This window comes from Lepidochelys kempii, chromosome 6 (assembly GCF_965140285.1).
Source record: "Lepidochelys kempii isolate rLepKem1 chromosome 6, rLepKem1.hap1, whole genome shotgun sequence".
In the NCBI taxonomy this organism is placed as follows: Eukaryota; Metazoa; Chordata; order Testudines; family Cheloniidae; genus Lepidochelys; species Lepidochelys kempii.
Genome location: NC_136385.1, coordinates 65,782,956 through 65,807,181, shown reverse-complemented (window position 1 = coordinate 65,807,181; position 24,226 = coordinate 65,782,956). Strand labels below are relative to the sequence as shown.

The window sequence follows — 24,226 nt, the reverse complement described above, 5'->3', positions numbered from 1 at the left end:
TCATAATTCGCTGTTCATTATTGTCCTGATAAAATATGTGTGGCAATACTTTTTTTGAAGTTATAAGATTCCACTGTATGGTGTTATTAACACATGTTCCAAACTGAGGACCAGTCTACACTACAAAATTAAGTGGACCTAAGTTATGTCGACGTACAGCCATTGCAGTCATTAAATCTCTTTTGCATGTCCATACTAGGCTCCTTGTGTCAGCAGTGCACGTCCTCACCAGGAATGCTTGCACCAATTTAACTGTCTGGTTGGGCATTGTGGAATGGCATCTGAAAGGCCGCAACGGTCGATGGAAGCAATCCAGTGTCTACACTGATACTGCCTTGACCTAACTACATCGACCTAAGTGCTATGCCTCTCACGGAGGTGGAGTTATTAAGGCGGTTTAGTGGGTCAGTTACTCTAGTGGGAGCTGCATTTTACTGTAAACGCTTACAGAGTTAGGTCAATGTAAGCTGCCTTACGTCGACCTAACTCTATAGTGTAGACCAAGCCTCTGGTTGGAAAATTGATCTGTCTCACACAAAGGAATGTGTGCTCTGCGTAATTTGATTTAAGCAGTAAACAGTCATCAAGCAGGAAGGGGAGATAAAGGAAGCTCAAACAGGTGAGAAAAAAGCAGCAGGGAACATCCTGCCATATAGACCTTTTTTCTCCTGGTACCTAGCTGGAAATATTTTTCAAAAGGAGGACTGACACTAAAAGGACAAACATCCCAAGGCACCCTCCCTCTCTTTCCCTGCCCATCACATTCACAGCACCAGAAGCAACAAAGGAAGCATTCGTTGAACTATGAGAGAAGGGGTCCTGACCTATGAAGTTTGATCAGTAAGACTGCTGAAAGCATATGCTGAGAAACTGCTTGAATCTGAAATAGCTTTTAAGCTAGGCACCAGTAGTGTTTTAACTTTATTTTCTTGTAAACATTTCTGATTTTTATACCTCATTACTTGTACTCACTTAAAATGTATCTCTTTGTAGTTAATAAACTTGTTTTATTGTTTTATCTAATGCAGTGTGTTTAAACTGAAGTGATTGGGAAACTCCATTGGGGGTTTCAAGTTATGTGCATATTATTTCTATTAAAGAAATAACAGACTATAGATAAATTTGTATTGTCCAGGAGAGGGCTGGGCTGGGTAGTACAGGACATACACTTCTGGGGGAAAATCTAGGACCTGGAGTGTGTTGGGGTCACCTTGCACTATAACCTAGGCTGGTAAATGCCAAGATGTGGCTGGCTGGCTGCAGCACACACACAGACATTGCTGGGAGTGACTTGCAGGCTGGAGGTTGTTTGTGAGCAGTCCAGGCTAGAGGCTACAGCAGCAAAGCATTGTAAAGGGCACCCCAGGTTAGAGGGTAGGGGTGACACAGCTACTCATTAGTCTGGATTGTACCCTGGTACGTCACAGTATCTATACAGCATAGTTGGGAGGTTTCAATGGTTGGGGTTTGTAAAGCACTTTGAGATCCTTGGATGCCAGGCCCTAGAGAAGGGAAAGCACTGTCATTATTTGTTAAAGATCTGCCCATGGGCAATGGCTTCTCTTTCAACCACCAACATCTCTGCTTGGCAATGGAAAATGATTCCCCTACACTACCAGGAAAATATCAGGATCAAGATATTACAGTGTTGCCAAATGGAAGGTTGTATCAAAATTTGAATTTGTATCACTAGAAGCCAGCATAAAATCTGAAACCACAAAAAAATGCTAGGGGATGAGGAGGTTTAAATTTCTTTGAATGAAAAACACTCTCTCGTCTTACTTTACTTGCATGACAAGCACACAAATCTATTCACTGACTAAGAGCCAAGATTTAGCCTAGGGTGAACTTGTGCCAGGATTTCTTACACCCCAGGAGAACAAGGATTCATTCCCATGACTCCAAGAATCTGTTTTCTCCTGCAGCTCACCATGTATGTTTTGCTTGTAACCTTTGAACTCAGCTCGGTTTGTGCCAGAATTCCAGTTTGGTGTTCTGATGTGGAATGTGTGGCTATTTATAGTAGTTACAAATAAAACGTTGAGATGAGAAAAGAAGGGAACCTGAAAATCTGAATTATATACCAACAGCACTGCTAATGCAAAGCAACAATAATGTACTCTACATGAGCTCTTCCCTTCTGGAGGGGGTGGTTTATCAAAGCCTTATGGATTCCCCCCACGCAACTTCCCTCTTCATAAAGGCCCTTGCAACAACCATTTTTTCAAAGCTCATCAAGCCAGAGGAGTCTCTGTTAAGTGAAATGGGGTGCTCCTCCTTCCTTCCGGGTCTGAGAATGCTGCAGCCACAGTATTCCCGGCCACTGCTAATTTAGTAGCAATAGGCTACTCTCCCAGACCTTCCTCTATGAGGTAATGTATCAAGATTTCATAAAACCATTAGGTCAGGGCACTATATCCTCCATCCAAGACTTTGAATTTTCTTTGCTACACGAGCAAAGACTGTGGGATCCACCCCACCCATCCAGCATGAGCCCACGAATTCTAGCTCCAGCCTCTGCCATGTTCTGGGAATGACAGATTTGGGCTGATCTGCTCCTCCATAGCCCCGCCACCCAAGTTTGTGGCAATGACAAACATCGGCCAGTTCAGACTCTCACATTTCAGATCAAATTCCCACCCTTAGGATTGGGGCCTGACATTTTTGGCTAATCAAGGCCACATTTAGACTGAATCCACCCCAGGACCTAGGGGAAATAACTGACTTCTTCCCATGACTTATTAGCTCTATGTTCATTACAGCATTTATTACCATTGTTTTATGACTATTACTTAAACTGTTGCCATTCTTTCCCCGCACATTTATTGCCATTGTTTACAACTATTCTAAGTGCTGACTATTTTGTTCCTTACAGAGTGTTACTACTGGGACAGTGGCTTATTACTGCAATTTTCAGGCATATAAAGAAGCCCTGATCAAGACAAAGTGGAAGACTTGTGACCAGGCAGGAGACATACTGTATTTATTATTGCTTTAAAATAACTGGGTGGGTTGTTTTTTTAAGGACTATTAAGGTGACAAGATGTGGGCAAGTACAGAGATTTGTCTATGCTTATTTGGAAAGGGGTTCCCAGCTCCTCAGCAAATTTCAGAGTCACATCAGGGGAGGAAGAAGCTGATATAAAAAGGTTCGGCCTCTCTTTGTAGGGTAGAAAGGGTAGAATAATATTAGTCTCTTTTATCCAAAGGATCCCAAAGTGATTGAAAAACTGTATGAACTAACTATGGGCCACAAGTTCAGGCATGTCTCAGCTCTACTTCTGTGCCTGAGAAAAGAGGAGAGTCATAGGTGGCCTTTTGACCTGTGACCTTTAAGGCAGCCAGGGGCCAGTTCCTCTCCTGGCACAAGCAAGAGCAGCCTCAGGGATTTTCTAACTTGTATAATCTGAAATGACTTTCAGGGGGTGTTCCATTAGCCTAGCAGTGCCACAGCACAGTGTAACCTGACATGCCCCATTCTGCCCCAACATGCCTCCAGAATAACCACTGCACTGGAGGGGAGGGCCAGCCACCTACACTGACTTGATGCCAGTCGGGATGTGTCTATATTGCAGCTGGGAGTTGCGGTTCCCAGCTTAGGTAAACAGACTTGCACTAGCTCAACTCAAGGTAGTGCCTAAAAATAGCAGTGTGGAAGTGGTGACACAGGTGATAGCTTGGGCTAGTCGCCCAAGCTTGGACCCAGGGGGCCGGTCGGGTGGCTAGCCCAAGCTGCCAGCTGTGCTACAATATCCACCCTGCTATATTTAGGTACTAGCTCGAGCTGAGCTGCAGCTCCCACCTGCAGTGTGGACCTAGCCCCAGGGATTCTCCTCTGCAAGAGGAATCCCCAGCTGCCCTGCAGCTCTCCGTGAGAGCAGCACAAAGTGGATGAAGAAGGGGCCTTGGATCTGGCCTTAGGTTTACAGAAATCACTGTGTATTCTCTTCCTTAGGGCATGGCTACACTTGCAGATGTAGAGCGCTGTGAGTTAAACCAGCCTTCGTAGAGTGCAGTAGGGAAAGCGCTGCAATCTGTCCACACTGACAGCTGACAGCGCACTGGCATGGCCACATTTGCAGCGGCATTGGGAGCGGTGCATTATGGGCAGCTATCCCAGCATGCAAGTGACTGCAATGTGCTTTTCAAATGAGGGTGGGGTGGGGTGGGGTGGAGTGTGACAGGGAGTGTGTTATGTGTATGTGGAGGGAGAGACAGTGGGTTTTTGGGGTGCTGAAAATGTGTCAGTGTGCTGTCTTGTAAGTTCGGACCCCCTTCCTCTCTCTCACTCACTCAAAGCAAACAGTAAATGTTTGCTTTTTCTCGGAGCTGATAAGCAGCCGGCTTCTCCGAAATGGAGCTTTGAAACGGCATTTCTGCATTCCTGCAGCCAATTTCACAACAATGAAAAGAGTGGCCACTGTATTAAGGGGATTATGGGACGTTTCCGGAGGCCGATCAGAGCGCAGTAAAGCAACACCTCATCCACACTGGCACTGCGGCGCACCAGTGGGGACACAGCAAACGTTATTCCACTCACCGAGGTGGAGTACCAGCAGCGCTGTAGCCGCGAAGTCAGAGCGCTCTACGTGCCTTGCCAGTGTGGACGGGTAGTCAGCTAGTGCGCCTGGGGCTCCTTTATTGCGCTGTAACTCGCAAGTGTAGCCAAGCCCTTAGACTTTTTGCTGTTAAGCCCAAAGACTGTCTTCCTCTGTTTTAGAGGCACTTACTACATGTTGGGTGCTACAGCAATCAAAATAGATAAATAATAATTCACCAGTGAACTGCACCCATTTCTCTGACAGAGCACAATAGCTGATTATCAGAGAACAGCAGTTCTACCCAGCAGGAAGTGGTGTGTTGTTAATTCCATATGTGGCACTGTTGCCTTTGGGTCATGAAGGAACCAGTCCCTAGCATGGTGCTTGGAGCAGAGCTCTGTGCTGCTGGAGGAGCCATCTTTCAGAGGAGGTATGTAGCCAAGATCCTGACCACCTGCAGTCACTATAGGTCCAACCGTGCCAACTGTAAGGCTGTGGCTGTTAACCCTGGAGTGCTGATTCCAGTTTAGGTAATTACTCCTTGGCTCCACACATTCCCTGTGCAGTTTCCCTTCTTGCCCTATATTGCTGTGCAGTGTCAGGCAGCGTCTGCATTCCACCCCAAAGGTTCATTTCAGAAGTGAGTAGAGTGGGTCTGTTTCTGTTCAGGCCCTTACACCACACCTGCCATCATCAAACATACATCATCAAAGCCCTGTGTTACAATGATCTTCTATTTCTGTAGTACCTTTCACCCAAATGTATAACAGTTTAAGACAGTGAAGATATTAATGGCTTAAGGAGGGTGTTAGTCAGCAGAATGAATTTCCCCACCGTGAAAAAAGCCAAGAGTGTGGGTGTTTTGCAAAATGTATAAAAAATGTCTGGTGTGAGTAGTAAATAAACGTGTTGGTCTCATCTGAACCGCATCTGCATACATCCCAAACCCACCACACAGTGTGGAAACACTGGCTCTCACTGCTCCAGAACACTACAGGCCAGAGACGGTTAGGGCCTGAGAGGCGAGGCGTGTTCGGGAAGAAGTGCAGGTCTGCACTAACAGAGTGTGTTGCAGGTCGGGATGGATGTTCACTGGGAAATCTGTGGAAGGAGGCAAGAAGGACAGGTGCAGGCTGGGCGGTTTGAGTCGCCATGGCAGGTCTATGCAGGGCTGAAATAACAAGACGGAGCTCTAGGTCTGGGTTAAGGCTATTGGCACAGCACGGCAATGGGGGGTGGTGCAGGGCTGGAATAGCAGGAGTCTGTGTGTGTTCATTCAAGACCCACAAGATCCTGTTGGAGAAACAGAAAGCTAGGTGAAAGGGAGACCCTGCCAATGCACACAATCTGTTCTTCACTAACAGGGGGCATAACAACACAGGGATGGCAGGGGTAACGGGAACCGAGAGGCCTCAGCACAAGAAGGTGGCCCTGGCTTTGAACAAGGGTAGTGTGGTACCTGTAATGCCTGGTGTCCCGAATGGGCCGGTCACTGCTGAGTTTGTCGCTCTCCATCTGGTTAAAAGCATGTTGTCGGTATGGGTCTTCTCCGGCCTTCAGCAGCTTGGAGGACAGGTAAGCCTTTTCATCCAAACCCCTCAGGCTGCTCTTCTCTGCTTGTGGGACTCTGGTCACCTAGAACAGACACAAGTGTCAGAGCACATGGGAGAGAGGCGTACTAACATGTCAAAAGTAAATTCAGCGTGATGCACAATCGCACACACAGCCACGTCACTGAGGGCTTTTCTATACTTGGAGCTGGTGGTGTGATTCCCAGCGTGAGGAGACAGACCTGCGCTGGCTCTCATCCAGCTAGCACACAAAAAAGCAGAGCGTAGCACAACCAGCTGGAGAGGCTAACCACCCTGAGTATGTGCCAAGCATTTCAGACGTGTACATACTCAGGGCAGCTAGCCTCCCACCAGTCGCACTGCTGCAGCTACATTTTGTTTTTAGCATGCTGGCTTGATCAGAGCTCACACAAGTATGTCTCCTCGAGCTGGGACTCATCTCCAAGTGCACAAACCCCCACTGCACTCTGGCAGATGCACAGATACAATGGTCATGAGGGCCGTGTAAGAACCAGAACAGAAGTCCTGTCAACACTATGACTCAGAGTTGACATGTCAGCATCATATCCCACTTCCCACTTGGGCTGAAAATAGTTTGGCTGCCAGTGTAGACAGGGCCAAATCATGGTTAGCACCTATAACACAGAGTGGGCTAGACTCCATTTGCCTGAACGCTCTCCCAGCTCAGAGGAGATGTGGTTTTGCCAGCAGGTTCCAGGCGATAGGGTCAAAGAAAAATATTTGTTAAAGTGGTTGAGAAAAGCCATTGATGAGCCAGTTGTCAATAACGGCTCCCACATTCACATGGAGTGAATTTAATGCTGGGCTTCAGGTGCCAGCATGGCAGCCCTGCACCTGAATTCTGTTCATGGAATGGGTACAGATTTCACCTCCTCTGTCTACCTTAGTTAGCAATCTTAGGTATTAGCTTGCTTTCCCCAGAATGTAGATTACACAATTACATGTCCAACACAGCGTAATGCCGACATTTGACAACTAGTAATACAGACACTGGGAGTGGAACAAGACAAGGACACAGCTTCAACCCCCACTGAAATACATTGGAGCAGACAGAGGTTTTGGTTGAAGAGAAAAAACAGTGGTAAACTATTTGCTTAAAAACACAAAGGGACTATTGGTGTCTGTGCAACATTAGGAGTTTAAAAACCAGAACAAATTATATACAGCAGCAGAATCTGATGGCACAAGCCAAGCCATGCACAGCTGGATATAATGGCCAAATAATTTCCTCTACTTCCGTGTGAAGAAGCGATTGAAATCTGTAGGATCCCAGCTCTGTGGGAAAACATGGGTGGATTCTATGGCATCATTCCCACCTTCTCCTAACCCCACAGAGGTGGGCGATCCAGGGATACTGGGATCCCCTGTCTACATTAATTCTGATTTCCTCAGTGTTAGTCTTGATCAGGTTTCTGCTTCTGCAATGGGACTCCCCTTTAGAGGGTGCCTGAGGGCAATGGCCTAGGAGTAGTCCCTAGTAGCACAGCTATTGCAGGAGTTGTGCTGTCATACAGGTGGGATGGGAAGCAATGCAGAGACCTAAAACCTCTGCAGATCCTGGAGGATTCTGAAGATTTAGGGTGCCAAATTTCCTGCCATTTCCAAAAGGAGGCAACCCCAAGACTTCAGAGAGACCTAAAAGAGCTAGATAACTGGGCAACATGAAGACAAATGAAATTCAATGTGGACAAGTACAAGGTAATAAACCCTGGAATGGAACTGAATTACTCATGAACACTAATGGATTCTAAATTGACTATAACCACTCAGAGTAAGTACCTGAACATCCCCATGGACAGATCAAGGAAACCCTGCACTTGATGTGCAGAGGTGGGAAAACAGCAAGCAACGTATTGGAATATATGGAGCAGGTCGTCAAGGAATCATGGTGCAGGTCCTCTAGTAATAAATTCTGAAGCACTTAGAGGAGAGGAAAGTGATCAGGAACAGTCAGCATGGATTCACCAAGGGCAAGTCATGCCTGACAAACCTAATAGCCTTCTATGACGAGATAAATGGCTATGTAGATGAGGGGAAAGCAGTGGATGTGTTATTCCTTGACTTTAGCAAAGCTTTTGACACGGTCTCCCACAGTATTCTTGCCAGCAAGTTAAAGAAGTATGGGCTGGATGAATGGACATAAGGTGGATAGAAAGCTGGCTAGATCGTCGGGCTCAACAGCCACTGATCAATGGCTCCATATCTAGTTGGCAGCCGGTATCAAGTGGAGTGCTCCAAGGGTCGGTCCTGGGTCGGTTTTGTTCAATATCTTCATTAACGATCTGGAGGATGGCGTGGATTGCACCCTCAGCAAGTTTGCAGATGACACTAAACTGGGAGGAGTGGTAGATACACTGGAGGGTAGGGATAGGATACAGAGGGACCTAGACAAATTAGAGGATTGAGCCAAAAGAAATCTGATGAGGTTGAACAAGGACAAGTGCAGAGTCCTGCACTTAGGAGGAAGAATCCCATGCACCGCTACAGACTAGGGACCGAATGGCTAGGCAGCAGTTGTGCAGAAAAGGACCTAGGGGTTACAGTGGACGAGAAGCTGGATATGAGTCAACAGTGTGCCCTTGTTGCCAAGAAGGCCAACGGCAATTTGGGCTGTATAAGTAGGAGCATTGCCAGCAGATCGAGAGACGTGATCATTCCCCTCTATTCGACATTGGTGAGGCCTCATCTGGAGTACTGTGACCAGTTTTGGACCCCACACTACAAGAAGGATGTGGGAAAATTGGAAAGCGTCCAGCGGAGGACAACAAAAATGATTAGGGGACCCTGAACACATGACTTATGAGGAGAGGCTGAGGGAACTGGAATTGTTTAGTCTGCAGAAGAGAAGAATGAGGGGGGATTTGATAGCTGCTTTCAACTACCTGAAGGGGGTTCCAAAGAGGATGGATCTAGACTGTTCTCAGTGGCACCAGATGACAGAACAAGGAGTAACAGTCTCAAATTGCAGTGGGGGAGGTTTAGGTTGTGTAGTGGGGTGGTTATCCGCTCCTGCCCTGTGGGGCTTAAAAACCCGCCCTGGGAGAGAGCTAGGGCTGAGGGCAAGAAAAGCTAGGCTGATTGGGGAAATGACCGCAGCTGGGCCATGGCCCAATCAGGCCGCAGCTGGGCCAAAAAGGGGCTGCTAGGCTGAAGCTTAGCCAGTCTCTCCCTGCATTCAGAGAGGGAAGGACCTGGCTGCAGAGACCTGAGGGAGTACCTAGATTGGAGCAGGGCTGAGGGGGAAAGGCCGGGGAGTTCTGGCCTGAAAACCCCAGGCTGCAAGGCCTAGATTAGGGCCTATTAGGTACTGGTGTTGCAAGGGGGCAGACAGAGGCAGCAGGTCCAAACCCCCTCATCTGTGATGAGTGGCTGATATACTGCAGGCTGCCCCGGGGAGCGGGACTAAGCGATGACTGGCAGTAGCCAAGACTGAGGCGAGGTGGGGGTAGTTGGTGGGGGTTCCCTGGGGACGATAGACCCTCAGGGAGTGTTGGGGTTTACTGCCAGGGGGCAGCACCCAAGTGGGAGGAGGCACTGGGTCCTGGGAGGGACTGGGGCTGGCGGTAAAGCAGATCACCAGACAGCAGAGGGCGCTCCAGAGGCTGACAAGCTAATTCCCAAGGACAACCAGCAGGAGGTGCCGCCGGGTGAGTCTGGCTCTATTACAGTTGGATGTTAGGAAAAACTTTTTCACAAGGAGGGTGGTGAAGCACTGGAATGGATTACCTAGGGAGGTGGTGGAATCTTTTTCCTTAGAGGTTTTCTAGGTCAGGCTTGACAAAGCCCTGGCTGGGATGATTTATTTGGGGATTGGTCCTGCTTTGAGTAGGGGGTGGACCTCCTTAGGTCCCTTCCAACCCTGATATTCTATGATATATGAAGAGAGAGACAGAGAATACTGAAACTACTGCAATGCCATTATATAAGTATTTTCATGGTGAGAGTGTAAGTTTTGTCAAACCAATCTCCAAAAGGATATAGCAGCAACAGAAAACTTTCAGCGGTGGATGACAAAAATTATTACAGGGTTGAGGAAAAGTTAAAAGGATTAAGATTGTTTAGTTTGGAAAGGAGATGAATAGAAGAGGGAACAAAATAAAGGTCCAGAAAACAATGAATGCTATAGTGAAGATCAGTCAGGTGCTCAGCTTACCCTCTCTCATACTACAAGAGCAAGGGGATGTTTGATAAAATTGAAAGGCAACACACTTATCAATAAAAGGAAATATTTTTCAATACAAAGCATAGTTAACTGGTGGAACTCATTGCCAAAAGATATAATTGATTCCAAGAGCGTAGTGTGATTCAAAAAAATATTAGAGATGTATACAGTCAGTTTCACTTCCTGGTTCTCAAACACTAACCTCTTACTCTTGAATTTCACTTTCACTGGAAGGGAAATTTTCACTAGTCATAAAAAACTTAGAAACTTTTTTCTTTTTAAATTTCCATTCCTATTAGGTTTGGTAAAACTGACATACTCCCCAAAAACACAGCTTAAATTCCAGGAACAAGCTATTTGAGCATGTCTCTTTAAATGTTCTGCAATCACTCAGTGTCCCTCCAATAGTTAGTCTTGCACTTCCATGCCCTGGCAGAGTAACAACTGCTTTCATTCTCTAGCGTTATAGATGCATGAACAATGCACATGGTTCTGCCAGTGGTAACAACCCTTTCAGAGCCATTTAATTTAAGGATAAATGGCTACAAGTAAGTCATCTAGAGTTTGTCTCACATTATTACTTTTTAAATCTGTTGTATAAATAAAAACGTTTGGAATGTTTTTTAGCCAAAATTGTTTCTAGTTTTTCATCCTCAGTCAGTATCTTTTTATCCCATATGTAACATTAAGAGTCTGATTATATTTTCTTTGCACAACCAAAACTTCTAGGAAAATAAATAGGAGTTCTCATCTCCCATTAATTTCAGTAGGAACAGAAGCAGATCCTAAATTAGTAAGGCCAGGAAAACCTATTGAAATATAATGAAATCTGTCTTCGTCCTTCACCCAGAACTTAAACTGAACACTGAACCAAAACCTTGAGGTTCCAATATTGTTTGCATAATATTTTACATTGTTTCAGATGCCCTTCATATCATACCTATCAAGGTTCACCCACACATTATCACGTAGAGAAGGTGTGCAAAGTGGAAGGTTCAGGTGTCCCCTTCCCAGATCTTATCTTGGCTTGGAAATGGACAGGCTCTCTGCCTACTCTGTTTTCATTATAAACATTTTTAAGTCAATTTAATGCTGATAATTGTCAGCTCTGGAGACTGAGAGTACGTCTGCACTGCACACACAGTCCGAGTCTGCGGTGCCCAGGTTTGTGAACTTGTATTTACGAGCATCCGCACTGCAGTGGAAACTCAGGCCTTGCACCTGCGCTGGTATGTCCATACTGTACTCTGCAGACCTGAATCAGAACTCCAGCATCTGTGGGCATTTACTATCTTATCCCAAGATTCTTGGGGCCCTCTGCTGCAAGCCCTCCACAGTGAGTCGTCAGAGAACTTGCCCGCGGGAGCTTGTTGAAAGAAGTTTGGGTGATGTTTGACCACAATCACATCCAGCTGAGCCATTTTGTGTCACACACTCCCTGCAGCCAGAGTCAACATGGATCCCGCCCTGCTGGAAGAACAGCTCCACCTCATGCTCTCAGTCCTACTTCAGGACACAGGCGGAGCATCTGCAACATGCTGGTGAACATTTTGGCAGCAGTCTTTGAACTGCCAAAGGCACCTCTGGAGGGGGATACTGACATACCGGCTGTGAACCAGGTGGTGCTGCTCATGCCTGTTGTAGCCTTAGCTGCAGATTTCCCTCTCTGTCGACCAGCACTTCTAGAGCAGGGCCACCAGCACAAACTGGAGGGATCACAGCATCATGCGGCCCTGGGATGACCAATAGCATGGTCAGAACTTTCGCATGAAGAAGCGGATGTTCCTGGAGGTTTGTGATCAGCTTGTCACTACCCTCCCGTGTCAGGATACTCACATGAGGCAAGCTATGTCCACCCAGAAGCAGGTCGATGAGAGCCATCTGGAAGCTGGTTGTCCCAGACAGCTACAGGTCTGTGGCTAACAAGTTTGGAGCTAGCAAATCAGCTGTGGGATTGTTGTTGGCAGAAATTTGTGAGGTGATCAGGACTGAGATTTACCAATTGTGGGCAGGTTTTACAAACATTCCTGAAATAATTGCTGGCTTTTTGAGACTGAGCTTTCCAAACTGCACTGGGGCCACTAATGGGACTCATGTGCCCATAGTCTGCCCGCTACAAGGAGCACATAAACCACAAAGGGTGCTACTCCATCATTATGCAGGCCCTGGTTGACCACAGGGACAGATTCATGGACCCTCACGTTGGAGGCACCGGCAGGGTGCATGATGCCAGTGTGTTCCAGAAATGGGTATTTTACCTTCATGGAGAAGCTGGGACATTATTCCCACCAAATGACTTGGTTATAAATGGAGTCACTATCCCCACCATTATGAAACCACACCCTGAGTTCAGAAGATCAGGCAAAAGAAGGTTCAGCTACACACTCAGTAGCTGTAGGGTGGTGGTGGAATGTGCATTTGGCCGATTAAATCCTGTTGGCACTGCCTTCCAAACCGTTTGGATGCCAGTGTCACACAGTCTGCATTATTGTGGCTTGCTGCACCCTACACACTGCTTGTGAGGAGAAGGGGGACTCTTTTTGCCAGGAATGGATTCAGGACACTGCTGGATTTCTGAACTGGTACACCTAGCCAGACAGTGTGCCTGTCAAGACTGGTGCCAGTCCTGATTTCCTGGCATGCAATGGAAATCGGGGATGTTTTGTGTGCCTACATAATGGGTATGCATGGCCCTATCCATGAGAGGGAATGAAATGGTATCTGAGGTGTGTGTGTGTTTGTGGTATTTCTTATACATGTGTAGGTATTGTGTGTCATGATGAATTCCATAAAAACTTCCATGTTATGCATTCTGTCCATATTAGCAATGTACTGCCATTCACAGTTGGTGGATTACTGTGACCACAGATTGTCAATTTTTATTATGAAACTTGACATTGGGTATCCGATGACCTTCATTAACATTTGTGCCACTTTTACCATTACACACAATAAGCATTTTTATGGTTGCCTTCTGTGCAAATCCAAGATTTTATTTCTCATGGGTATGTACAGGATGCTGCACTGCATATCATAATGGCAGCTGGTTTGGTTGGAATAGTGAAACAAAATTTGTTTAAAAACAGTCAAAGGACCATGATTTCTTTGTCCTTTCTGGCACGTTTTGTGCGTGTAGGCACACTTGGATGGGAATGGATGAGTGTACAGGATGCACTTGTCCGTTCCATGACCCACTGTTTTCCTGTGACATGGCCCATCCACCCCCTGAATTACCCAAAAGATGGACGCTCTGCAGGGTGCAATAGTGCTAAGGGGACTTGGGCCATGGATCTGGAGAAGGAGATACTGGTTGCACTGGAGCCTGCAGTCTGGTAGCCACCTCCCGCAGTAAGTGCTTGAACAGCTCCTGCTGCTGAGCTCTGTTGTTCGTCCTCAACTGGCAGTCATGCTCCGTGAATCTGTCTGCCAATCTCCCCTCATGCTGTGCAGCCTCTGTCGCTGCCTGTCTCAACAGGGAGTTGGGAACAGTGAGCGTGTGGCAGAATGGTACGGTGCACTGTATTACATGGGAGAGGTTTGTGAGGCAATGAGTTGTGGCATACCAACCCATACATAAACCAATCTGCAAGTAACTAGTAAAAATGTCATGATAACTGCCTGTATAATTTCATCTTTCTGTGGTGTCCGTTTTGAATCCCATGTGGCAGTAGGGGGTGAAGGGAGATAGGAGAATGACATGGGTCCTGCCCTGAACAGAAGTGCACCAAAATCCTGGTTTGTATTAAAAATTAAATAGGTCCATAAACTGGAAATCTCTCTCATTCATCCATTAATAAAAACAAGCATAGTGGTTGAAACTTACCAGCCTTCAACTCCAGCTCCAGTGCTGATTCTGATGCCAGTTTTGCAGTGGGCTGCTCCCCAGGGCCGTGCCCAAAAAGGTCCTCACAGTACATATCCAGGCTATGCAGTACCTATTCCAGCCACACAGCCTCTTCTGTTACTGGCCTCATCCAGCGCCTAGCTCTCCTCTGGTGGTGCCAGTGATAGGAGGAATAAAAGATCACCATCGTCACTCAGCAGAGGGTCATGCATCATGTGGGGCACAGTGCTTGGTGCCATTCCCATTGCCCAGTCAAATTCCTCAGAAGTGGCTGAAAGATAGGGAGTTCCCAGAGATGCCATTAGCATCCTTGATTTTCCAGTAGTCTGTCTTCTACTGTGTGATCTGCTGTTGGCATTGTTTGGCTGTCTGGTCAATCCTCAACGCTGCCAGTCACTTGGATATCATTTTTATACGCATGCTCATTTCTCACGCTCTTGCTGCAGTCCAATGCCTTGCTTGCCTCATGCCAGAGGTTAACCAGAATCCAGCTGGGTTACCTGGTCAGCTAGCAGTGCACCTGAGGCAGGACTTCGCCTTGTTGCTGGCCACAGATAATAGTTAGCATTGACTATGTTTGTTGTTTCTATTGAGCAGTCTGTGTGGCAATAAAGGGTTAATCGCGGAGCAGCTGTTTTTAATCAGGAGATTGCTTCCGGTTCCTGGGAAGCAAGTGACAAGCTTTGTAATCTAATGGGTATCCCAGTCCCAGGGGAGTGTGGGATAGTGTTGGCGGACTCTCCAGGCCCAAGTCTGACAACCCAGACTTGAGCTGCTTTCACACTGCAGAGGGCCTGGACTCTGACCCATGTCACAGACATGGGATCTGACCCAGCCCCCTACCAGGGTCCACGGGCCTGAGTCGGACTAATTTCTGTGTGGTTGGAAGGGAGGCTTGGGCTTGAACCTGAGCCTGAGCCCAAGCTTAGTGTGCAGTATAGACATACCCAAAAACACCTGAGCCTCCAGCTGCTGAAGTCAATGGCAAAGCTTCCATTGGAAGCAGGATTGGACCTTGAAATCTCATTTATTACAGTTACAACATGGGCAACATTGCAAGACTCCCCATTCCATCCAGCTTCCTGCACCAACATCCTCTCCTAAGAGAGTCACTTCCACAGCAGGGAAGGAAACTCAGTACCCATTGCTTATGCAGTTGTTGGCATTTGATAAGACTACTCCTTCCTGATACCTTGTTTGCAAACTTTTTTTTTTTTTTTTTTTTACCGTTGACCCTGTTACAGTGCTGGAGCAGAAATAAAGCAGGCATATGCACTACATACTTACCACAACCTCTTTACCAATAGTTCTGCTCTCAGCACCTAGTGCTATTCCAGTCCTGAGCCATCCATTACAGCTTTGCCAACATACCTGAGTCCTGACCAGTCACCCCTTGCTGTGGGTCATCACTTCTGATCCTGTCCATGCAGTGTACAGGCAGGTGAAACTATAACTTATCATTTTTGTCAAAAAAAAGTTCTCTGATCTTTTCAGACCCTCATTAAGGGTTTGGCTTGGATTTCAGCACTAGGTGAAGGTTCCGGTTGGTTCTTATTTTACCCAGTTCTCCTGATCTCTGACAACTGAAGCTTCCTCAGAACTGAGGCGGTGTTAATATATATCCTGAAATGTTTCTCTTGGGAAACTCTACCAAAACACACCCAGAGCACTGGCTTACAAAATGATGGATGAGACTCTCCAAGACTGCAGGATCTTCATAAACCTGAATACCCTGTGACCAAAGTGCAGTAGACAGGCACAGCAAAGCGAATAAAGCACGATCCAAAATGAAGAGAAACTGATTTGTCAAACAGTGTCCCTGGAATGTAGATGTTTTACTACAGCACGTATCACCACAGGTATCGTTGTGAATTCAAAAGACACACAAGCTCGGAGGCAATACCTGCATTGATTCAAGTGACAAGACTTCCAATGAAGTGAGCTGTAGCTCACGAAAGCTCATGCTCAAATAAATTGGTTAGTCTCTAAGGTGCCACAAGTACTCCTTTTCTTTCTGCGAATACAGACTAACACGGCTGCTACTCTGAAACAAGACTTCCTAGGTATGCCAGAAAGACACTAGAGCTGGAAGATGTAAATTCCAACTTGAGGAGACATATACACTAGCTATGATCGCGTTAATGTGCTAAAAACAGGATTGTAGCTGTTGTGGTGCAAGCCATGGGAGGGGCTAGCCACTGTGAGTACGTACCTATGGTCTCTGAGGGGACTGTACTCATGGCAGCTCCTCCCTCCCACTTCTATTTGTAGCATGTTCATTCAATAAGCACGGGTATGTCACCTCTAGCTGGAATTTACACCCCCAGCTCCAGTGTAGACATACCCAGTTAGGGATGGTTTAGGGATAACCCAATCCAGCATTTCAGAGTAGTAGCCATGTTAGTCTGTATCTGCAGAAAGAAAAGGAGTACTTGTGGCACCTTAGAGACTAACAAATTTATTTGAGCATAAGCTTTTGTGAGCTACAGCTCCCTTCATCGGATGCATGCAGTGGAAAATACAGGGGGGAGATTTATATACACAGAGAACATGAAACAATGGGTGTTACCATACACACTGTAACAAGTGATCAGGTAAGGTAAGCTATTACCAGCAGGAGAGCTGGGGGGGGGGGAAACCTTTTGTAGTGATAATCAAGGTGGATCATTTCCTGCAGTTGATAAGAATGTGTGAGGAAGGGAGGGGGGGAATAGTTTTACTTTGTGTAATGACACATCCACTCCCAGCATGCCACAATGTGAGGATTAATTAGATAGTTCACTAGAGCTCACTGAGGCCCAAAAATGTGGCCTGCAACTGCCCTCAAATTTTGTTCTGTTTTATTCATGAATCCACAAAGATTAAGGGCAATAGCCCAGACCCTGCTATTTTGTTGTTCTTGGGAGGCTGTGGGCACTTTCTGTTCACAATTTTTTGAGGCCCCATTCTTCTCTACATGACAGTCTAACTACTTCCTGTAAAGCTGGTTGATGAGAGCTGTGAATTCAAGCAACCAGAAATTTCTATTTGTTGCTCAAGGAAGAAGTCAGTATGAACACATATTGGCGTTGAGTGCATTTATATTGATGTTTAAGGGGCACAATATGTGCACTTATGTACAAATTTAAGTTTGTTAGCAAACTGACCGTGCAGCCAACGCTTGTGAAATACCCTAAAGGTCTGTCTCTATCCAAAGACCTGTATCCATGGCCACAAGTCTGGAACCATTAATGGGATGCATGGCAATAGAAGGGGAGCAGCTTCTTCTGACTGATGGGTAGAACATTCTCTGTGACAAAGGAGAGAGAATAGCTAGAGAATAGCAGTACAGATCACAAGGTGCTTGAAATCTGAGTGTCTAAACTAGGGATTAGCAAAGTAATTTGGATAAAGTCAGATCTGACCCAAACCTCCAAATGAATTCAAATATTGAACTTTGAGATTAGAAAAATGTGTATAATATTCCCTTCCCCCTTCATCATTTCTTATTTTTGCATGGACTTTCCCCTTCCTGGTTCCAGCCAGTACTGGAAGAGCAGTCGGTGAATGGTGCTGGCTGTTAAGGTTGCTGAAAGCATCCTAGCTTCTATGGAAAACAGACCGTATTTTTGCTTGACCCAAGAGGCCACTGTAAGGTACAATTATCTGAACCATCGCAGATACAGAGTTAGAAACGAATAGTGCCAAGCACAACCAGAAACCTGGGAACCCCGTTTTTTTTAACGGTGTATAGATAGTCTAGTCCTGGTAGTTGGTAAGATTTCAGACTTTAAGTGTACAATGTTCTAATCACCTTGCCGCTTTGTCTCCCCACACCAATGCCCTGCTCCCCCCTGCCCCGAACACTTCAGTTCCAACCTGATTCTAGTGAGCACTTCTGACAGAATATATCCTTTGGAATTCTTAGCCGTCCTCCTGGTAGGCATTTGTCTAGGGTTGCCAGGTGTCCAGTTTTGGACCGAAATGCTCGGTTGAAAAGGGACCCTGGCGGCTCCGGTCAGCACTGCTGATTGGGCCGTAAAAAGTTTGGTTGGCCGCCTGCAGCATGGCAGACAGGGAGCCTGCCCGGCTCCGCACAGCTCCCAGAAAGCTGCCAGCATCTCACTCTGGCTCCTAGGCTTAGGGGTGGTGATGGAGGCTCTGAGCGCTGCTCCCCACCCCAGCGCCGGCTCCGCAGCTCCCATTGGCCGTAGTTCCTGGCCAATGGGAGCTGCAGGGGCAGTGCCTGCAAACAGGGGCAGCGCGCAGAGCTGCCTGGCTCCCCCTGAGCCTAGGAGACAGAGGGAAATGCCAACAGCTTTCCAGGAGCTGCCTAAGGTAAGTGCCGCCCAGATACTGAATCCTTAGCCCAATCCCAATCCCAAACCCCTGCCCTAAGATCCCTCCTGCACCCAAACTCCCTCCTTGAGCCTGCACCCCACACCCCCTCCCGCACCGCAACCCCCTGCCCCAGCCCTAAGCCCCCTTGTGCACCCCAAACTCCTTATCCCTGGCCCCCCTCCAGAGCCTGCATCCCCAGCCCATAGACAATACCCCCTCCTGCACTCTGAACCCCTCATTTCTGGCCCCATTCCGGAGCCCACACCCCAGCCCAGAGCCTGTACCCCCTCCCACACACTCCCAGCCCAGAGCCCCCTCTTACACCCCCAACCCCTCATCTCTGGTGCCACCCCAGAGCCCGCACCCCCAGTTGGAGCCCTCAGCCCCCTCGCACTCCAACCCCCTGCCTCAGCCCAGTGAAAATAAGCAAGTGAGCGAGGATGGGGGAGAGCGAGGAATGGAGGGATGGGAGCGTGAGTGAGTGGGGGCGGGGCCTTGGAGAAGGGGTGGGGTGGAGCCTCGGAGAAGGGGCGGGGCAGGGGGCAGCACAAGGGTGTTTGGTTTTCTGCAAATAGAAAGTTATCAACCCTATATTTGTCCAAGCTAACAAATGAAAGCTGGTTTTTCTTCCCAAGCTCATTGTCATGCTTGCAGCAGGTCTGCTGGACCAGAGAACATGAAATGGATTTGCTGTGCGTCTGCCCCAATAAACACGGTTTGCCAGGAAGAAAGGAACAGGCCTACCTTACATCCTTCCCCTACAAATGAACACATACACACAAACAAAATCAGAAATAATAATCCTTCCAAACATCCCCCGGCTTTGCAACCCTGACAAACTACTTGATTTAATAAATTACCTCAGACGAGAGAGCTTGCCAACCTCACTTAGACAGATGTTGCTATGGTGACCAAGAGGACAGCCAGCTGTTCAGCTAAGGCTACAGGCTCCCTGCTAGCAGTTTCTTGTAAATGATTATCTGCATGGTGCAGCAGGCATAGGAGCAGAGAATGGTTGTGAAGAGTGCCAGCTGTTTAAACTTGCATTCGATTTTTGCAAACTGCCAGCACTGCACACCACATTGTGGGGAGGGGTTATGCTTTTTCATTTCTCTCTTTGGCGCATGTGCACACGTCTCTTTGCACCCTTACACAGAGAATACAGCAAAGCAGGGCTAGAACAGGCAGAGCTGGGCCCTGGCGGATTCTGCTGGGGCGCAGAATGTCAGACTGGCACCTGCACCGTTCCCTCTCCCAGCCCAATTTGTAGAGGATGTGGCAAAGAAAATGCAGGACGTGACACAGGCACCCCAGAGTCTAGTCCCTTCTGGACGCAATTGCCCTTTGGCCATCCTTCAGGTCACTTAAATTGGTGCCAGAGGTGTGAGGCCAGCAGACCAGATGCCAGCTCTTGCCAAGGCTTTAGGCCTCTGCTGAGCACTGACAAATTCATTACTGGAAACCAGTCTGTTTCACTTGTGTCTTAGTATGGTTAAGATGAGTATTGGACTTATAACAATGTGTTTAGACGTTATGAAATGCGTGTAAGCTGCTGCATGCATTAATCTCATATCTTTCTCACATGCTATAAGGTCATATTTAAGTTTTGCTTTGTAACTGTAAAAATGTTTGCTCTGAAGCTGCAAATCCAGTCAGGAAGAATATCTCCTACCATCAAGAAGGCCCATCAAAACTAAATGGGCCATTGTGGGACTTCACAATACAAAGACTTTTTAAATTGCCCACCTCACACCCATGAAGAGGATGCTGCAAAGGGGCTCATGCCATCAGCTTGAATTCTGGAAGAAGGAAATAAAAATAGCTGATAAGAAAATGTTTCACCTCTTTTACTGTTTGGACTCTCCCAGGGCCGGAGCTATGAAACCGAAGTAGAGATCCCTAGGGTCAACCTGTCTTTTAGCCCTAAAAGACATTCACAGCTGACAGATTACTACAACTCTGTCACCTTTTGAAACCACAGACTGTAACTCATTTGTATATATATGCTTGCCCGCTTTAGCCTTGTAATAACTCTCTCATTTCTTTTCTTAGTTCATAAATCTTTAGGTAGTTTACTATAGGATTGGCTACAAGCATTGTCTTTGCAGTAAAATCTAAGGTGCAAATTGACCTGGGGTAAACGACTAGTCCTTTGGGATTGGGAGTGCCCTGATTATTATTGTGATTTTTGGTGTAAATCAACCATCTATCACTAAGTCCAGCTTGCCTGGGTGGCAAGATAGACTGGAGAGCCCAAGGGGACTGTCTGTGGCTCCATGGTAAGACTGTTATAGTGCTTTAAGAGTTCACACTTGCTACTAGGTTGGTTAAATCTAATTACAGAACACAATCAGTTTGCAAAAAGAAAAGGAGGACTCGTGGCACCTTAGAGACTAACCAATTTATTTGAGCATAAGCTTTCGTGAGCTACAGCTCACTTCATCGGATGCTCAAATAAATTGGTTAGTCTCGAAGGTGCCACAAGTCCTCCTTTTCTTTTTGCAAATACAGACTAACACGGCTGTTACTCTGAAACCAACCAGTTTGCAGTCTCAGCTCTGCTTTTTTGACAGTCTGTCCTGAGGCTGGCACTCATGGTTCTGAGCCATCCCGACAGTGTGACAGTAATATGTTACATGTTTTTTTATATAGAAAAGAAAAACAAGTCAAGAAAATTGCACACGCACAAGTCTAGAGTAAAATCCTGGCTCCACTACAGTCAGTGACACAACTCCCCTTGACTTCAGTAGAGCCAGGATTTCACCCCTAAGGTCAATACAGCATTCAGGTAGAGGGAAAGCATGCATTCAAAATCAGGAAATGCAGTTAATATTCAACCTTAATTCCAAGGCCTCATGCACAGGACTAAAACTAAAGGACCAGATTGAGAGGTGATATGTGAGGCAGTCTATGCCCACAAGTGGGTGCAAGGGAGTCACAAGTTTCACAGATTTTTAAGGACAGAAGGGACTCTCATGATCCAGTCTGATTTCCCACGGATCACAGACTTTCACCAGTCAATGATTCCTGCATGCAGCCCATATGTCCTAGTTCAACTGGAAGTTATCTTTTAGAAAAACATCCAGTCTTGATTTAAAGACTTCAAGAGTGGAGGGATAGCTCAGTGGTTTGAGCATTAGCCTGCTTAAACCCAGGATTGTGAGTTCAATCCTTAAGGGGGCCATTTAGGGATCTGGGGCAAAAATTGGGGATTGGTCCTGCTTTGAGCAGGGGGTTGGACTAAACGATCTCCTGAGGTCCCTTCCAACCCTGATATTCTATGATTCTAAGTGATTGATTATCCACCACGTCCCTAGGTAAATTGTTCCAATGGTTAATTACCCTCACTCTTAAAAATCTGTTATCTCCAGTTTAAATTTGTCTAGCTTCAACTCCCAGCCACTGGATTTTGTTATATCTTTGCTTGATTAAAGTGGTCTCTACTATCAGAAAACTTCTCCCCATCTAGATACTTATAGACCATTAGGGTGGCCAGATGTTCCAATTTTATAGGGACCGTCCCGATTTTTGGGTCTTTTTCTGATATAGTCTCCCCCACCCCCTCCCCCGATTTTTCACACTTGCTGTCTGGTCACCCTATAGGTCACCCATGATCAAGTCACCTTTTAAGAATCGTTTGGCTTGCACTCCGAAGAGTCAGAAGAAAATAAAACAGGGCTGGCTCTCTTCCATCCTCCCGTTATCTGATTTTCCTGTTACAACCTTGCTCTTCTAGCTCCTCGGTTTGTAAGTTACACCAGCTGAAGTTGTATAAGATCAGAAGGGAGTCTTACATGCAGTAGACACACTGTACTGTCTATGCCATGCTTTACTGCTCAATGATACAGACTCTAACATTATTAACATCATTATTACCCATTGCTATCTTATGTCATTAGCTGCTTAATCACCACCTCGGCCTGGGTGGTAAGCAAGGGCTAGAACTTGCAAGATAGTTTAGTGCCTTTACCTACAAATGTCTTCTGTGGGAAATGAGAATGCTCAGAACCTCACAGGTTCAGGGGCCAGGTGAGGTTAAGTGACTGCCTAAGGTCTGTTTCAGTCTTTGCACCTATCTCCAATGCACACATTGACATGTTGTTGTATATACTCCAATGTTTGAGTTTTTAATTTAATTATGTAAAAAGTGCATGTGTATTTCATATATACACACACACAAATATAGTTCATACATATTTGATTTTGAACATACTGATGGGGATAAGCGCTTTTGGTTTGGGTAAATTCTTGCTCCTATACAAAGGTTGCCATTCCTATTCATTTCTTATAGTTTAAAGGTTTTTTTAAAAAAACTATCTAGTGGGAAAAAAATAGAAACATGGAAAGACACTGAAAAACAGAGCGGGGGTGATTCTTCAAAAATGCTGAGTAACAACATGAAAAGGAAGCATGTGTCATGGTTTTTCTTTTGTTTTTATCTGAATTCACTCCTGTTTCATAGAGTCATAGAATCATAGAATATCAGGATTGGAAGGGACTTCAGGAGGTCATCTAGTCCAACCCCCTGCTCAAAGAAGGACCCAACTAAATCATCCCAGCCAGGGCTTTGTCAAGCCTGACCTTAAAAACTTGAAAGGAAAGAGATTCCACCACCTCCCCAGGTAACGCATTCCAGTGTTTCACCACCCTCCTAGTGAAAAAGTTTTTCCTAATATCCAACCTAAACCTCCCGCACTGCAACTTGAGACCATTACTCCTTGTTCTGTCATCTGCTACCACTGAGAACAGTCTAGATCCATTCTCTTTGGAACACCCTTTCAGGTAGTTGAAAGCAGCTATCAAGTTCCCCCTCATTCTTCTCTTCCGCAGACTAAACAATCCCAGTTCCCTCAGCCTCTCCTCATAAGTCATGTGTTCCAGTCCCCTAATCATTTTTGTTGCCCTCCGCTGAACATTTTCCAATTTTTCCACATCCTTCTTGTAGTGCGGGGCCCAAAACTGGACACAGTACTCCAGATGAGGCCTCACCAATGTCGAATAGAAGGGAACGATCACGTCCCTCGATCTGCTGGCAATGCCCCTACTTATACAGCTCAAAATGCCATTGGCCTTCTTGGCAACAAGGACACACCGCTGACTCATATCCAGCTTCTCGTCCACTGTAACCCCTAGGTCCTTTTCTGCACAACTGCTGCCTAGCCATTTGGTCCCTAGTCTGTAGCGGTGCATGGGATTCTTCCGTCCTAAGTGCAGGACTCTGCACTTGTCCTTGTTCAACCTCATCAGATTTCTTTTGGCCCAATCCTCTAATTTGTCTAGGTCCCTATGTATCCTATCCCTACCCTCCAACGTATCTACCTCTCCTCCCAGTTTAGTGTCATCTGCAAACTTGCTGAGGGTGCAATCCACACCATCCTCCGGATCATTTATGAAGATACTGAACAAAACCGGCCTGAGGACCGACCCTTGGGGCACTCCACTTGATACCGGCTGCCAACTAGACATGGAGCCATTGATCACCACCCGTTGAGCCCGACAATCTAGCCAACTTTCTATCCACCTTATAGTCCATTCATCCAGCCCATACTTCTTTAATTTACTGGCAAGAATACTGTAGGAGACCATGTCAAAAGCTTTGCTAAAGTCAAAGAACAACACGTCCACTGCTTTCCCCTCATCCACAGAGCCAGTGTCTGAGGACACCTCTCTAGACTGTATATTTCCTTGATGACAGCTAGCCACAGCAAGGCAAGACTGAGGTGAAAGTGCACACATGGAATAACTAAGGGATTAGACCATCCACACT

General features: G+C 46.5%; 1 protein-coding gene across 2 annotated transcripts in view; it reads right to left on the bottom strand.

Annotated features, from left to right (window-relative positions):
• Positions 1 to 24,226, bottom strand: part of GALNT16 (polypeptide N-acetylgalactosaminyltransferase 16) — a 125,950-nt gene that overhangs the window by 49,098 nt on the left and 52,626 nt on the right. For both annotated transcript variants that reach the window (XM_073348460.2, XM_073348461.2), the window contains exon 2: positions 6,001 to 6,176. In XM_073348460.2, the coding sequence (XP_073204561.2) occupies positions 6,001 to 6,176 (176 nt within the window). The remainder of the gene's footprint in view (positions 1 to 6,000; positions 6,177 to 24,226) is intronic.